Genomic DNA, 17,535 nt, shown 5'->3' on the forward strand with positions numbered 1-17,535 from the left:
GGACAGACCATACCTATGTTAAGATATTTTTACAAGTCTTTTAAAAATACACTAACACAAGTATAATAGTTCATATCTAGATACGAATTTCTTGCAGAACAAGTTCATATTAATAATTATAATCATAATACGCATAAGTGCATAACGCATTGTACACTTATAAATAAAAAACATATTTAAGGATATACTTACCTATCAAATTTGAACATTACAAACGAACAAATGCAGAATTCAAAAACAATTACGGTCGGGTTTTTTCAATCTCAAGGTTAGTTAATTTAGATTTGGTTAGGTTTTAACCTATGGTAGGTTAGGTTAGGTAAATTCCAAGCTTACATTGACTAGTCCAGAATTTTACAAATTTTTAAATATTAAATTCCTAATTAAAAGTGTCCAGATATTTATGTTCCAGGATTGTACCTTGCAGCGTCCAGAATATTATGGATTTTAAATTATTAAATTCCAGATTTGTAACGTTCAGGTTTTCACGTGCACCGTTATTTTACCGGGGTGGCTGAGTCGCACTTACTGCAGCGAGTTACACCCAAAAAGAATTGTACAATCACAATTTTTTTAATAGTTGACATTTTTACGGACAACAGAGTGCGGGATCAGCTATATTAGGTATAATAAATTAAAAGAAATATGGCATATAAATTTTGGGTCCACGTAAAAACCTGGAATGTAAAAACCTGAACGTTTTCTTCCAATTTATTATAATATAGTTGAAGCCGCACTTTGTTGTCCGTAAAAAATGTCAACTCTTAAAAAAGTATGATTGTACAACTCTTTTTGGGTGTAACTTGCTGCAGTAAACCCCGGAAGGCAATCCGACTACTAATCATTAAAAATAATTATTATAACTTAATAATACTTTGATAAGATTATACTCAATTGAAATAAATAAATAATCAATAATTTAAATTGATAGAATTTTGTTTTATTATAATATAATATTACATCATAATGTACTTAAATATTTATTTTTTATATATTACTTTGTCATAATAACTCCTTTTGAAATACAACCAATTTTTTTGAACAATAATATTTAAAAAAAATAGTTTATAGCTTATACAATATGAATAATTAAGTTTTATTGAACCACCATTTTTCCATTGTGTCCCATGGCATGTGGTTCAATTGGACTGAATGCAATTGTAATTCTAAAACATGAACAAATGTTGAATATATATAATAGCTGTATATTTGCTTAATCATAAATAATAATTCACATTTAAAATGGTTTTTCGTAGAAGTATTTTAGACTCTGAGCGCTCGATTGCCGTTTATGGGGCAGTAAAACTATTTCGATTTTCTTCAAGAGTATCTTGTTCGACGGGAAAGTGAATCTAGTTGGTGCATTGAAGAAGTAATAAAAATCCCTTATTCCCAATAGTTTCAAAAGCTCAGGGGAAAACAAAATAAAAATTAAGGAAAAACGGGAAATTTGTTTTCGAGAAAATCGTTTTTGGTTTTTGGTGTAGCTCTAAAACAAATGACCGTAGATACTTGCAATTTTCACTGGTTGTTTGTATTAGCATTTTCTATACACGATACAATTTTCAAAACATTTTGATTTGGTTACGGACATTTTCAGTTAAGTACAATTTTTTATAGTTTTTTTTCCAAAAATGTCAATAAAATTTTATTTGTAGGGTCAAAAAGCGTGAAAAATTAATAAAAGGCTCCTGATCTATTGTTACAATATTATAGTAATATACCTACTAATATCATAGGCTGACCGTCTTCGCTCAGAATCGTTTTTCTTATACAATGATATTATATAATTAAATTTAAATTTAACACATTAACTAATTTTTGGATGTTTTATCATTTTTTTACTGTAACACACTTACACATTAAATTTAATCAATATTTTATTCTACTCACCTATTTTCATTTATTTTTAGGTATTTTGTTATCAATGAAAACAATGCAGCCGAGTGGAGTTTGTTATCAATTTCATTTATACCACCTACGCTGAGTAATGATACAATTATTGCTGGTTCATCAGAACCAGCAATAAGAATAGGTTGGTTTCCATTAACAAATACTAAAATTTCCTAGAAATAATTATTAGGTAAATTTTAGCGTTTCATATTTATTATATATTAATATATTATAATATAGGTATTAGGTATGGTGTTATTGTATTACATAATTGAATTTCAAATAGGTACTTTTGAAAATTATATATTTTGTATTATAAAAAAAAGATTATCTACTTACAGATTTTGGTTTTTTTAAAGTTTTAGCAAGAGCTTCTGTACTTTCCACTAAAAATGCGTCATCAATGTCCAAATGTGAAACATTAGTATCAATTCTTAGAATAGACATTTTTTCAAATTAACTGTAAAAACTCCGTAAGTATAATAAAAACGTACGTTTAATGTTCACGTCCTCCTATTTATTAATAACTAATTAACAAGTAACAAGCAAACTATTATATATGGTAGGTATATAGCCATAATTAAATTTATATAAACAAATAGATGAATTAAAGTTTATATAATAAATTGCATAATAATAGGTGCATAATACATTATTACGAACTTTTCTAAAGATCATTTGTATATGTAGGTATTTCATAAAAAAAATGTATATCTGGATCATATTTTTTTAGGTCAAATAAAATTACGTTTAAAATTAGATAGGCAATACAGTTTATAAAAATAATGATATAATAAAAATGTAGAGTCCTCTATTACGTACAATAACACAAGTAATTAAATCAATTCACAAATTACACAAGACATTTTTTTAATTTGTACTAAAAAAATTGTTTATCGATTTGTTTTAATATTTACTATCATTGATTTATTCTAGATAATTTAGTTACGAAAAAAAAAAGTAACAGATAAACGTAGGTATATATGAATATATAATATTATTACAATATTAAAATGATTATTAATTTTGTATTATAAAAATATTGATGTTTTAGATACTTTTATATTTGTTAGTATAGGTACTTATAAGTATTGACATCACAATTAAATTAATACTACCTACACCAAGAAACTAAATTTTGCCAAATTTTGTCACAAAATTACCTGACAGTTCTGCTGTACGCCTGTATACGGTAGTAGGTGTCGAGTGTACCTACCTACCGGCTACCAGTCCTATCATCATTCAGTGATAGTCACTGTAATGATGGTGAATTTATATGTAAAAAAGGTGGGTAAGTGGATGTCGCTCTGCTGTACAGTAGGTTAGAAGTGGGTCACTGTATAATGGACAGTATTAAATTTGAATTCAATGATATAATATCATTGTATAAGAAAAACGATTCTGAGCGGAGACGGTTTGTCAGCCTGGATATTTTATATTGTTATTATTTATTTTATCATGTAAGTTGAATTAATGTTATATTATAATTTTTTATTCGTTTCTATGGTAATAAACAAAGCGTTAGAAAGTAAAATCCCATTTTTAGCGTTTTTTCGTAATTTTTCTAAAAGATAAGGTACTATACTTTGAAATCGAAGCTCTCCTCCTGGTAGAAATTTTGTATACAGGATATAAAAAGAAAAAAAATAAAAATAAAATAAAATAAACACCGTTGTAAAACCAATAGCTTTCTCGCTCCGCTCAGAATCTAAAAATAAATAGTCGCTATAAGTAAACTTTTCAAATTCCAACGATACGATGTAAAAATAACATAAATGCGTGTGGAGTAAACACCTAAACTTAAGTTATCTTTTGATTTCATCTGCACATCTGCTCAATGGTTGACAATACGAATAGAAAAACAATACCGTCATAGCCGGGGAATATACCCAGAAGGGAATCGTAGTGTATTAATTGTTATCATGATGTAATCCAACCCTTAAAATTAGCTGAGTACCTAATACATATATTGTACCTACATGATTTTGCACAACAGACATTTTAGAAGCTATAAATTATTATAGCTAAATAGATATTTTGTAGAATTATGAACGAATTTCAAATGGTACTCGTATGTCATGTATACCTACGTTTATACTTAAAAAGAGGCTGATCTTAGCAGGATGTCATATTATTTGCCCCTCTCCATAAAATAGGGCATCTATAGGTACTATAGGTTAACCTAACCTAATAATAATAGAATATATTTTGAACGACGACGTAGGTTTTAATTTGAATGTAGTGTAATATCATTGAATACTGATATACGATATTCCTACTAATTACGGTAGGGCACCTAGTGTGAATGAATGATAATGAGTAAAATAACTCACATAGTCAGACAATAGGTATATAAATATTCAATAACAATCAATATTGAGGTGTATATTACATATGCATATTATCAAATATTCGTAAATCTGTCGGAAACCACATGTAGGCACCTGTCATATATATATATATGTTATAAAGATTAAAGGCGATGGTGAGATTTCAGACAGAGGTCGTCCGTATAATATTACACATTAAGGGTACACTCTATACACAAACATGTATTAATTGTATACGTAAATATCGGCGAGTGCACCTCCAATGGCGCCACTCGTGTATAATATTATAATGTAATAATATTATGTGCCCGCGAGCGAGTGCACACGTCATCTCGATCGCAATTCGATCGTCTGACGACCCGCCGAAAATGGAGCTTACCTATAGCTTGTACCATCGCTTGCCCGGCAAACGTCCATAAGCATTACTTTCACGTCTATGTACACACGATCGACCGGGACAGTATAGCTATACTTACACACACACACACACATGTCATATATTATATAAATGTGTGTGTATACATAAGGGTATAATATAACTATAACACGACCAGACCACACACACGACACTCGCGGTATACCACACAACCACACACACACATGCTCCACTACGCTGACATTATTTTCTGACACTATATTTCCACCGATGTGTCGCGTACATATTATAATATATATATTTATTAATAATAATAATAACACATCTCTTCGCCGACGACACAGTCTTTTCTAACTCCGCAGTAGTCGGGTATCTGCAGTCGCGTCAGGCGCCCACGTGTATTTTTTGCGTCATAGTAATAACAATATTATAATATACCTGCAGTGTGTACATACTATAACATTGTTATGGTATAGGTACAATACGGTGCAGGGACTTTACGTAGTATTGTGTGTTATATAATGTGTGTTGAAATCTCGTGAAACCAAATATTTTATACGGATTAAACGTCGTCGTGTAACACTTGCTCATCTACTAGCCGTATATTAACAATAATAATTTTCGGGGTCGTTAAAATAATATATGTTTGTACTCGACAGAATCCGCATAATAATAGACGCACGAGATCAACGTTCTTCCGCGATCCCGACGAACTATGCGATGCCGAAATCTTATAATAATAATTACTCACGGAAAAATCGTACACATTAATACCACCAACCGCCATCATTATTAAAGTGTTTTTTGTCACGATCGTATATAAAATACATTTAACATAAAATGTATAATTTTCTCATGTAACACGCCACACACATTACATTATAACAACTTGGGCCGATCGTTGTCGTGTCCAACAAGGTCGCTATTATTGAAGATCAAGGTCCGCGACGTTGGAATTATATTATAATATATATGCTTTATTAAAACTCTTTTATTATTTCTTTGTTTTTTTTTGTTTTATTTCTCGTTTTTTTTTTTTTTAACAAAGGGGTTGTCCGTGAACTTCACGAGTATTTGCATTTCCCCGTATTTTTTGTCGTTTTTTTGTTGTTTTAACATAAAAGTAATATCCAGACGCCGTTTGCCATGACATCGACACTGTACAATAAGATTGGACTTATACCCAAACAGAAACCGATTAGAGTAATGATCATGGGACAACCCGGCGTAGGGAAAACTGGTAAGACACGTCCTGATAATAAATACCTATTGTAAGTACCTATCAAATAATATTTGTATAAATATATATGTTTAACAAAGATGACCCTCTCTATACATACATAATATACCTGTACCTAATACGGATATTTCATTCTAGAATATATTCCAGCGAAATGCATAGGTGCAATTTGGGGGGGGGGGGTACTTAGTACCCACACATTTTTAAAGTCATCATTGAATTTTTACTGACTATAATATTATACCATTAGTATTTGGATACATTTATTTCTAAGATTTTATCATTTTCATAATAAGAATAATATATGTAGATAATAATATGTATTCTGTTATAGGTACCTAATTGTTTATATTAAGACTAATGCGAAGGTGTATATATGAAGTGGGTGTGGGGGCAAAGACCCCCACTGATCACTTTAGTCGACATAAAATGCATCCCCATAAATGTAACCCGAATTGTGCCTAATGCAAAACGAGTACAATTTATTGTTTTACCCTCTTATATTATAATATAATGTGTGTGTTGCAGCACTATTGGTGCGATTCGTGACGAAAAAGTTCATTGGTGATTACGATCCCAACCTAGAAAAAATGTACACATACCAAGTGTCCATGGAATCGGAAATGGTTAACTTTGAGATATTAGACACCGCTGGATACGTACAAGACGTAAGATAATCCCATTAGTTTTTCTAAAATGTTTTGATTTTTTATACGCATGCCAATTTATGACACCTGTTGAATGTATTAGAAATCTTGCAACTTGGAAATGAACATGCGCTGGGCTGACGTGTTCATACTGGTATACTCCATTACGGATAAATGTTCGTTTGACGATTGCAGTAGGCTCAAGTTTTTGATTAACTACAATAAAAAGAAACGTCGTCTTTCCACTAAAGTAAGAAATATGTGAAACCATTTGAGCCACAGATGAAATTATGATATAATATAATAATATGATAGCATCTTTATTATATACACAAATATAGGTACTATATACGAATTTACTTATATAGTTTATACCTACATAAATATGCATTTTTAAAACGATTTAATTAGTATTTATTAAATAGAATATTTAAGTAGTGTGATGATACTGTGATATAAATAAATAAAATACACATATTAAATATATTTTTAAACTTATGAATGAGCTGGGCTTGATAATATACGAATTTGTAAAATTATACCATTACGGATTACGATATTGTTTTAAAAACATAATAATTAGTAATTACATTAACAAAAACATGATTTTACGTGAATATCTATGTATAAAAGTTTAAAGCCATTCAACTAAGTATACAGTAGATAATTTATCTGAACATTATGACGCATTAAAATCAAAGCTCGTACGTGTAGTTTGGAGTTATTTAACTTTGTGTTCCAAGAACAAAAGTTCCATGGTAATGGCCTTATTAGTATACATATATGGGGGCTATGGTGATTTGACAATTTTAGTCATTAATATTAATAATTTGTAAAATAAGCCAATTATAGTAAATACTAGATTCAATTGTGCGTCTAATTTTGTAAAACCATTTTTAAGAACTATAATATAGTCCTATTTAGTGATATATTATGCTTAGTATGCAAACATTTTAATAACTAAGAAACTACTCATTTGAATTTTGAATTAGGTACATACTAAATAATTTACAGTAAAAAAGGGGGGGTTGTCATTTGAAAAAAAAGAAGTTTGTATCGCCACAGGACACCCCTTAAGTAGTACAAAAAAATTCAAGAATTTTAAATATGTATAGTCTTCAAGCATATTTAAAAATTCTAAAAATCAGCATTTGAATAAATTTATTATTCAAGGAAAAAATGGGGGTGAGCATGCTTGGTGAATCACTCTGTATATAGACACAAATTTAACGTTGACAAATTATTATTATCATCAAATATTATTAGTGGGTATCAGGTATCTGCAATAATAGTATAATATAAGCCATATATGGCTTATTATACGCTTCTCAGCAAAAGATATAATATGTACCTAATTGAAGTAGGCTACAGGGGCGTACCGAGAAGGTTTTTATTGGGGGCCAAAGTTGGTAGTTTGGCCAACTCTAAAAATTGATCCGAGACAACTTGTTTTTGTTATTTTGTCGTAGCAATTTCATTGTTAAACAGTTAAAATGTTTTAATTATTTAAGTAAATTAAAAATTCAAGCTATTATACTTATAGATTATGAAAATTGTTTATAATACCTATATAAGACATCCATTACAATAAATTATTCCATTAGGTAAGTACCACATTTGCAATAAAATAATAAATAATGTTCAAAAAAAAAAAAAACAAAGTAAATAATAAAAATGTATATTATTCAATTATTGTTTATTGTTATAAAAATGAGTCATTTTCTTATACCTAAATATTCAATTTATTTATTTCAATTTATCAATATTCTTCTTTTTTTTAGAATTGCCCATTTTTGAGCCATTTCATTTAAAGACATTTTATCCACTAAATCTTTTTCAGAAGAAAGCAACATCAGATTATTTAATCTACAGTCTTCTTGGGTTGTTCTTTAATAATTTTTGACCATTTTCAATTTGCTAAATGACCTTTCATTGCCAGCAACGGTTACAGGTGCTGTACATGATAAGCGGCATAATAGATTGGCCAATGGCAAAGCAGTTTTTAATTCATGGGAAACTATTGCACTTCCAGTTCACACTGCAAAGTTAATGTATCAATTTCAATATTATTCGGAAAAAATTGTATTGTATTTGAATAAGAGTTTCCGTCGACAATTCCTTTGAAAATGGCGGTTTAAGCATACTGTATAATGGCTTAATATCATTAATGGATTTCTCAAGATGATCTTTTATTAAACCATTCAGTTTATCTAAGACCATTTTAAACTCTTTCCTATAAAAAGAGTGGAAGGAAAATTAGACACGCGCAACAAATTAGACGATATAAATAATTAAATATTCTATGAAATATTCAAATATTATAAAATATAAGTAAAGACAGTAGGTATAACTGGACAAGTATTAGGTATTATATTCATGTATGTCAAATCTACATAATATTACAGATAAACATAACGTGACTTATAATAATTATTGTAAATAATAGTGGTGACGCAATCCTGCAGTACTAATAAATACATTTAATTAGATGCCATAGGGCATAGACTGAAAACATCAAGTCAACCACGTTTAGTTGGCTATTTATAGTATCTGGTATCATAAACATTGGGATTTACAAACTCCCTCACCACTGCATATTCCTCTTATTATTACTGACGCACTGATAACAATTTATGCTTATTTTTCCGATAATAGACAATAGATATTATTCTAATTCAGACAGTGTTAGAATATAATAATATTAGTATATTCACTATATTATTCTAATAACCTTGATTCTATATAGTCAATATCACTATCACAATCGTCGATCGTATACAAATTATTAGTTGGCCATTATGTACAGTTATTGAGTTTTTCATAAATGTAAACTGAAAAGTTAAGAAACCAATTATTGGGGGGGGGGGGTATTATGAGCACCCTATCCCCCCACTAGGTTTCCTCCTGGTAGGCTACTTCTTAAATTTTAATGCCCAAACGTGGTATTTTTTGGATATGGTGTGCCCAAACTGTATGTGTATTTTGAATACCGAACAGGTAAAAATTTCCAATCCTGCTGAACAGATGTATTTTTCCTCATAAATGGATTTTAGGGGATGCGTTCTAACTTTAAAATTAAAAATGGGCTTTCAAGATATTATTGTATAAACATTTTTATTACAAATATCTGCTTTAATTGTAAAGGTAACCACGAGGCACTAATATTAATTTACCAACAACCCAGTGGGGTATTTATGGGGGTCAATGGGGTCCATACCCCCCACTGACATCTTAATACCTATCTAAAAATCCAATATTTAGGTATATTAATATATTCTGTAGCGGAGCACTCACTTAATTATATTTGAAAAATTAGCTGGACCCCTCCATGAAAAATTCATAAAAACACCCACCTGCTATAAAAACCTACCTATAACCCTATGCCTATTTTATAATTATTTATAGTAATTAGTTAATTACCTATGGTACCTAATAGGGTACCTTATTCTAAGTAATCCTAGCCTTATTCTAGCCTTACAAGCAACCATGATGATGATAACCCGCCCAACCTTTATTATAATTTACTGAAATTGCTTTCCGTAAAAGAGAATGACCGGATATTCGTTACTTAATCATAATTAACTAAAGTTGTTGATTATACTTATGAATATTATATAATATAAACTATAAAAGTCATTGTTGAATAACTAAACCCATTTTTACTGTAATTATTTCTGGTAGATTTTTACACCTGTAAGACTATATCACCATAATTAAAGAGGTATCATATTATATACACATTTTTCCGTGTTATTAATTGCACTACCTATAATCGCATTACCTACCTGTGAATTCTCATACATAATGAATTATATACTGCTCGATAGTGGGACTATCCATAATGTAACAATTTATCATAAATTATTATACTCTAAGGATTCTTTATTTCATGTAGGTGTATATTTAGGATTTTTCACTTCAGTGACCAAATGTTTTCTTTACACAAACTGGTTTGCCTAATATGTATTTTAATTAGATATTTTATTTATGAATTCTATTTTATAGATATTATTATCATATACCTAAGTATATTATAACCTAGCCTTATCATATATCCTAAACATTATTATTTATACGTAAGTGCAACATTTTCATTTTTTTAAGGTTTCTCTGTACCATACTTTATGTTCTTATCGATCAGGTTCGTCCGTCATGGCGTACTGACACTCACAATTATACTTATGGTAGGTAATCAATATAAATTATTTATAAAGTATAGGTACTGAGGTACCTACTAGCTGTGTTATTAAAATATTATTTAATGTAATTTGTGGTTTTAAAATTCGCCATTCGGACACATGTGCTATGTCATTCACGTGTGATGTGTATCATTATTACTTTCCATTCATCATTGTTTATATTAATGTTATTCCTGTACTTAACTTAACTGTGTACTAGGTAGGTATAAGTGCCTACTACAATTTCGTACAGTTACTATTTTTTAAATAGCTAGGTATAGCTTTACTATAATAGCACTAAGCCACTAACTACCTACTGTGTTTATACATGTTGTTTATTTTATGTCTATTATTTTCATGTGTAATATTGCATTATTACTTCCTAAATTCCTAACTTCCAAAAATTACTTACTACATAGCCTGCAACTAGGTGCATATTATAATATTATTATACCTATTAATAATATCTACACTAAATTACTAAAATTACTTCCTACAGATTTTATAGACTTTTATAGACATTTACATCTACTATACCAATACCTATATATGGATAGACTTAATGTGATTGTTAGGATTTTTTTCGTTTAGTTTTTATTTGTTATATATTTTTATAATAAATTAGAATTATATATCTAATTTTAAAACGAAATCAATACCTAATCATTTTGATGTTTGCCTACAATTTTGTTTTTACCATAATGAAAATAATTTTTAAAAACCCAAAGCACTCTCTTTTGTTATTGTGTGTACCTAGGTCAATCTAGGTAATTATTGTGTTAAATTTTAATTCAATGATAAATTATTGTCTATATCTATAGGAACGAAAAACAATTTTGAGCGGAGACCGTCCATCAGTCTAAATTTCTAAGGATATTTTTATTTACCTGTTTATATTGCAAATAGTAATTTATTTGTCTTTAGGGAATACCTTAGATTAAACTAATTTGTGCCGAAACTAAATAGCAATGGTGCGTATAGTATCCTACCTACAATATATTATATAGTAATTAAAATAATACAAGCTATGTTAACCAACAACAAACAAATCACATAGGCACATTTATTTATTATAATTATGAATGAAACAAGCCCTTTATACATTATAAAAACACACAACAAAATATGTATAGGTGAAAAATAATATTAAAATAACAATTTACAAAAAAAAAATGTAATTAAAAATAGATACCTAGGTACCTATGTACCAATATTTAGGAATGATTGGGGTCCTCGTTAGTAAATTTTATCATACACAGAACAGGCTTGTTATACTATAAAGAATTAGTTCATAGTTGTAGGTACCTACTGGAACATGAAATTGGAAGAATTGGCGCAAATCAGCACTATGAACCTTAAAAATTACCTCCGCTAACAGGTCCTGAGCATCCACCTATTCTATCTTCCCACTAATGAAATAATAGATAGCCAGATAGGAATACTAAATTAGTCTTAATTCTTTTGTTACTCGATGTACCTAAATCTAACCGTTCTAATATCGGTGTAAAATCGTGTGGAGTGAACTCGTCATTAAATTATTCGAAGCAAAATATAAGCATTTTAAAAATGTAAGTTGCACTTGCTCAATCAGGCAATGATAGATATAGTAATTATTATAATTTATGATATTATTTCATATTATATTATTACTATAACTATTATTGAGTATTGGCTTATTATAAATCGATACTGGCTTACCATAGAAAGGTGGAAATAGGTCCGTGGCTTAAATAGCCTAAAATTTGTATTTCGCTTAATATCGAATTTTGTCGATATTTAAACTTGAAATGCTACAAAAAAAATGTATTTTTGAGATTTTTAGATTTCAGTAAAATTAACTTATGAGAAACCTTAAATTTCTTATTCAAGTCTTGACTATAAAAAATGTTATAAATTGTTTAATTTTTATGCCTTTTTATTATTAACGTATCCCTCAATATGTTTGTAAATTTTAATATTTGTTATAGGTAATACCTACAATATAAATTAAATATAGGTACATATACAACTCATATTATATTATGATATATGCATATAACACACACCGTACCTACGCATTTATAATTTTTTAAATCCTGTCTACATATTGTAATAATATTATCTCAAATATGAAATATGAATGTTTGTATATGTATTTTATATTGCTATTAACTGCAAAATAACTGGTATGCATCGTGTATTCGTGTACTTATGTATGTAGTTGGAGCTAGATACTATGTAGGTGCCTACTCGTAATCTAATACTGTAAATGTTTATTGATAATCTCAAGGACCATCCATTTGATGTGCCAGTGATACTGGTCGGTAACAAAGTGGACCAACAGTACGATCGGATGGTGACGTACGCTGAAGGTAGGAAACGGTGCCAGGAACTTGGGTGCGTGGCTTTTCATGAGATTTCAGTGCGGGAAGATGTTGATCAGGTTCGTGCAAATTTACTTAGTTTCATAGAATTTTTATATTTTTATTGTATTTATAATGTAGACAATATATAGTTACGGTACATATAATATATTATATACATATTTTAGGCATATGCAGTGTTTAAGGAAGCGTTCACTTGTTGGAAATCAATGTCTAAAAATCCAAAACTAAAACGTTCTTCTTCTGATCACGGTGCAGAAGCACTCTTCAATTCAGCTTCTAGATTCATAAGTATAATTTACATATATTTATTTAATTTTAATATATACGGTCATGTGCCCTTAATTACATAAATGTATTGCACAAATTTAAATTTCATATTTACAAATTAAAAAATAATAAAAATTCCATACCTATACAAAATAATTTTAAAATTATTAAGTGTCAAAAGTAGAAATTAGACAGGACTAAGGAAGGATCCACACGGGCACAATACATTAACCGCCTAACGGATTCATTGCACATGTAGTTTATGGTGGGATGAGGAATATAAAAAAACATCAAATAAATTGTAAAGAAACGTGAAAGTTCCAAAATTTAAAAAAAATCTTAACGACTTTTATAGGAAAACTGTGTTCACTCGGAGTCGTATTCTGATAATTAATAATTATTAATTTATAAAACGTTCAAATTCAAAATTACCACCATTCTCATCGATACCATTTTCAACAGTTTCGAAGCTGCTTTTTTTTTGATTTTAAACGTAATTGATATTTTTTTATCAAAATAAGAAAACGCGTTTAAATAAATTTTAATAAACACTTTTTATTGTTTACTATTATTTGCATTAGGTAGGTATGTGGTTTTAATTTTTTATTCCAAACACTTTTTGTCTAATATGAAGTTAGTTAAAAATTGTATAAGTCAAGGAAAGGGTTAATTAAAAAAATTGCTCCACTGTGTTGCGCATTGGTAAAAAGGGTTAAAAAATAGGATTTTTCAAAAATAAGTGAAATATCAAGTGCTGAACGCAGTATAAAAAACCTGAGTCATATTATTAAAGGTCCTCTGGCTGAAATATATTTTAATTTTAGGTACCTTAACTCGCGATCGTACTATACATAATATATTATAGGTAAACTTATTTGAAACTGATGAAAATTAATTTTGTTGTTAAAACTAGATAATAAATACATTATTTGTATACAATTAATTCTTGTAAAATGCGTAGATAAATAGAGATTAATGGTATATATACGCCCCTGATTAATATGCAATGTTACATTTAAAATGTACCTAGTAAATATTTTTTGATACAACATTATATAAATGGGTAATACATGAAATCTACTATAACATTTTATGTCTCGCAATATTATCGTCACACGCATCGCTGCATAATATAATAATATAATAATGCTCCGGTATTTCTGCAATATATTATTTTCTTACACTTACTTAAACTTTGATAGCCTTATCACTAATTACCAGCAGTGGCATATTTATAAGTATCTAGGCATTGATATTATACAAACACAAAACACTATTATAAAGAGGAACTAAATTAATTTATGTTGTTCTGTCATCTTGTAGTTCAAAATAATATATAAATCTCTAAAAACCATTTAATAATATTACCTATAGTCAATTATTATATTTATTATTTTTAAATTAAGTTAAGGCATCAACATCTGAGGCTATTAACCTGGGTTATTTAGTAGGTTTTATTATTGTGGGGAAGGTGTAGTTGGTTTAGAACACGTGTATGTATGTGGTAAGGATTTGCCACTGAAAACCCGGGTGATCGCCCATCCGGAAACTAGTGGCACCGGACGGCGCAGGCACTTAGAACATATCAGTAGCTGAGGCCAGACACCACGCCACATCAATCCACATTTTATTATTATCGCCACTGTAATTTGTATTGATGGCTTATGAGTTAAGACAGTTAGGTATTTCAAGTTTAAACTAATTTTTATCTTCAGCGCTCACTGGTCAGTCGCTATAATAAGGAGCTGTTTTCACCCATAGGTATAGGCCACCTAGGGGCTAGGAACTATTATTGAATATAGTACCATAGGTACTTACTCGAGATTGAGTTTTCATACTAATCTGAAATCTCGTCATAGTCCAAGCGAAATACCAAAATGTAATAACGTGACAACATAAATATACTAAATTAGTATCTATTACAATTTGCAGTATCCGGACTGCGAATGCGCCAAATAGGAACATCGCCTCAAATAAGTAATATTATTTTCGTATCGGACATAATGAAGATTCTCAACCTAACTGTCTTAGCCTAAAACTACATGATTCATAGAAAAAGTTGAAAAAAAATATGCACATTCTTATGTAGTAATAATATAACTATTTATTTTTTAACTGGGTACTTATAAAATTACCTATTACATTGAACAATATTATCACGGTTAGATCATGGCCATCGCTGCTGTTAAACGTACCTAGTATACGCTGTTTAAAAACCTAACCTATACATAATACCTATGTTACCGACTAATTTATATTTTTCATTATAAATTATAATATACCATCGTAATTTTAACAGATGTACCTACACCTACGTTTTAATTATTAATTTGTGAAAGAATAAAAAATAATGTAGACACAGGATATATAAATACATATGACTAAATGTAATATCTATGTATGTATAATTTCGTGTCGTAAACAATCGTTTAGGACTTCACGGGAATATAGTCATATACTCATACGACATATAGATGTAGATTGTAGGTATACATAATACATTATTATATTATGTTATGTTATTTTGTTAAGTTATTAATAATCATCATTACAAAATAAAAAATAACACTTATCATTTTTAATAAGTAGGTATTTTTCAGGTATTATGGTGGTTGCCTGGTGGGGGGGGGGGGTAGATTCATAAATATATGTACTGTTTACTGATTAGTACTTGCGTATTAAGTTAAGACCACGTAATTTACGTTCAAGTAGGTACTTATAAAAATAGAAAAATGGGAATTGTTTAGTTATGTACTGTTAAATTATCGCCAACTGTGATTGCTTGCAAACGGTGAAAGCACCATAAACTTTGAACTTTTCAGAGCGACCCATCATCAGCGACTCTCCTTTCAGTACAACCATTTTAGGCCACGGTTCTTCCTGACTCTAATCTATCTATATAATAAGGCAGTGGCGTAATTTGGTCGTGTTTGTGAGGGAGGGGGGATTGAAACATTTACCCCGTATGGCGCTATGTGCATTTTATAATAATAATAATATACTATAGTTTACAACACGAACTGACGAACATGTTATCATAATATTATTATATTCGTTACAACAATAACGCAGGTTGGCCGTTAGTGTTTGGCGACAGCGCGTGCAGTTCATCAAATCGTTCGGAAGACACTCCCGAGTTCCGTGCCAGGGCTTCAACGGAAGGACACATCCGGTCGGGCACGACGGCTTGCCGGTATCTGCCCACGTTGTCAGCCAGAGGAAGTATTTGCTGCTACTTGAAAAAATGAGAGTCAACACCCACCAAAGCGTATTAACATGCACATGATATTGCGACGTGTTGTATATTATTAAGCTATGTATATATTGCGAGTGGCACCGATAAAATAATTGCCTTTATGCACAATCCAAATATAATATGACACCATCGATTAATGTATTATGTACCTATATAATATTATATAACTACGTTAATACACGTATTATTGGTATTATTTTACTATATATCACTATATTAAGTAGTAAGTATAGTAAGTACATACCTAACTATCAAGTATGTACTTATGTATACAATTTATATTAATGTGAACCATAACATCACGCGTTAGTGAAAAAATAACAATTTTATTGACTCATATAATATACTTACACGGCTATATACACGTGTATACAAATATTCAAAAAATACCTTGATAAAAGTAACCTATGACTACAACAACGACGAGCATGAGTGTTTTTTTAATTACTAATTACAATACATAATATATTTATATAGGTTAATAGCATAACTACATAAACGCAATTGATTATAATATTATACAAGGTAATATAAGCAAAGATCGTACCTAAATCGATTCCGCCGAAATTACTTTTTAACCTGCAGATAAGAAATTTATCAATTGCATTAGCTATCACGCCGAACTTTTTATAATATATTGATTCCGTCGGCTCATATATTACTAGGTATACGTTTTTACTAAAAATTGATGATGAGAGGCTAAAAAATTAGAATTGATGATATTATATTCGTCTAAATTTAATCTAAACATATTATGGGCATTGTCTTCAATATCGAAACGAACACGGAACAACTATAATAATAGGTAGTTGCGAATCGTTTCATTTAAAACGATTGAAGTGCAACCAAAGATATTTTTGTTAAAATATATTTAAAAATCCAAACTAGGTAATTAATATCGGAGGACTCGATATAATGCCATATTACTAAAGGTAATATAAAATAGGTATATAAAATCAGCAAAAGCAAAAATTATGAATTA

At 29.5% G+C, this 17,535-nt stretch overlaps 2 protein-coding genes across 2 annotated transcripts; one reads left to right on the forward strand and one right to left on the reverse strand.

Moving 5' to 3' along the window:
* Positions 1-918: 918 nt before the first annotated feature.
* On the reverse strand, positions 919-2,437 carry LOC100570612 (macrophage migration inhibitory factor homolog). The gene is made up of 3 exons (XM_003247777.4): positions 2,233-2,437; positions 1,894-2,066; positions 919-1,166 (listed from the first exon to the last, which is right to left on the reverse strand). Exons 1-3 carry the CDS (start codon positions 2,338-2,340, stop codon positions 1,097-1,099), a joined length of 351 nt encoding a protein of 116 aa, XP_003247825.1. The 5' UTR covers positions 2,341-2,437; the 3' UTR covers positions 919-1,096.
* A 2,516-nt stretch (positions 2,438-4,953) lies between these two features.
* Positions 4,954-16,988, forward strand: LOC100160190 (ras-related and estrogen-regulated growth inhibitor-like). Its single transcript, XM_001948629.5, has 7 exons — positions 4,954-5,539; positions 5,648-5,839; positions 6,368-6,507; positions 6,590-6,736; positions 12,934-13,086; positions 13,195-13,318; positions 16,370-16,988. The coding sequence occupies exons 2-7, from the start codon at positions 5,746-5,748 to the stop codon at positions 16,543-16,545; spliced, it is 834 nt and encodes a 277-aa protein (XP_001948664.2). The 5' UTR covers positions 4,954-5,539; positions 5,648-5,745; the 3' UTR covers positions 16,546-16,988.
* Positions 16,989-17,535: the final 547 nt, after the last annotated feature.

The sequence above is a fragment of the Acyrthosiphon pisum genome, chromosome A3 (assembly GCF_005508785.2).
Source record: "Acyrthosiphon pisum isolate AL4f chromosome A3, pea_aphid_22Mar2018_4r6ur, whole genome shotgun sequence".
Classification (NCBI taxonomy): domain Eukaryota; kingdom Metazoa; phylum Arthropoda; class Insecta; order Hemiptera; family Aphididae; genus Acyrthosiphon; species Acyrthosiphon pisum.

Coding starts and splice junctions, on each gene's coding strand:
- LOC100160190 (XM_001948629.5), top strand. CDS start 5,746: ATGACATCGACACTGTACAATAAGATTGGACTTATACCCAAACAGAAA. Junction 5,840..6,367: donor ACCCGGCGTAGGGAAAACTG/GTAAGACACGTC, acceptor TGTGTGTTGCAG/CACTATTGGTGCGATTCGTG. Junction 13,319..16,369: donor TTCAGCTTCTAGATTCATAA/GTATAATTTACA, acceptor ACAATAACGCAG/GTTGGCCGTTAGTGTTTGGC.
- LOC100570612 (XM_003247777.4), bottom strand. CDS start 2,340: ATGTCTATTCTAAGAATTGATACTAATGTTTCACATTTGGACATTGAT. Junction 2,067..2,232: donor CTTTAAAAAAACCAAAATCT/GTAAGTAGATAA, acceptor AATTATTTCTAG/GAAATTTTAGTATTTGTTAA. Junction 1,167..1,893: donor CTAAAAATAAATGAAAATAG/GTGAGTAGAATA, acceptor TTCATGTTTTAG/AATTACAATTGCATTCAGTC.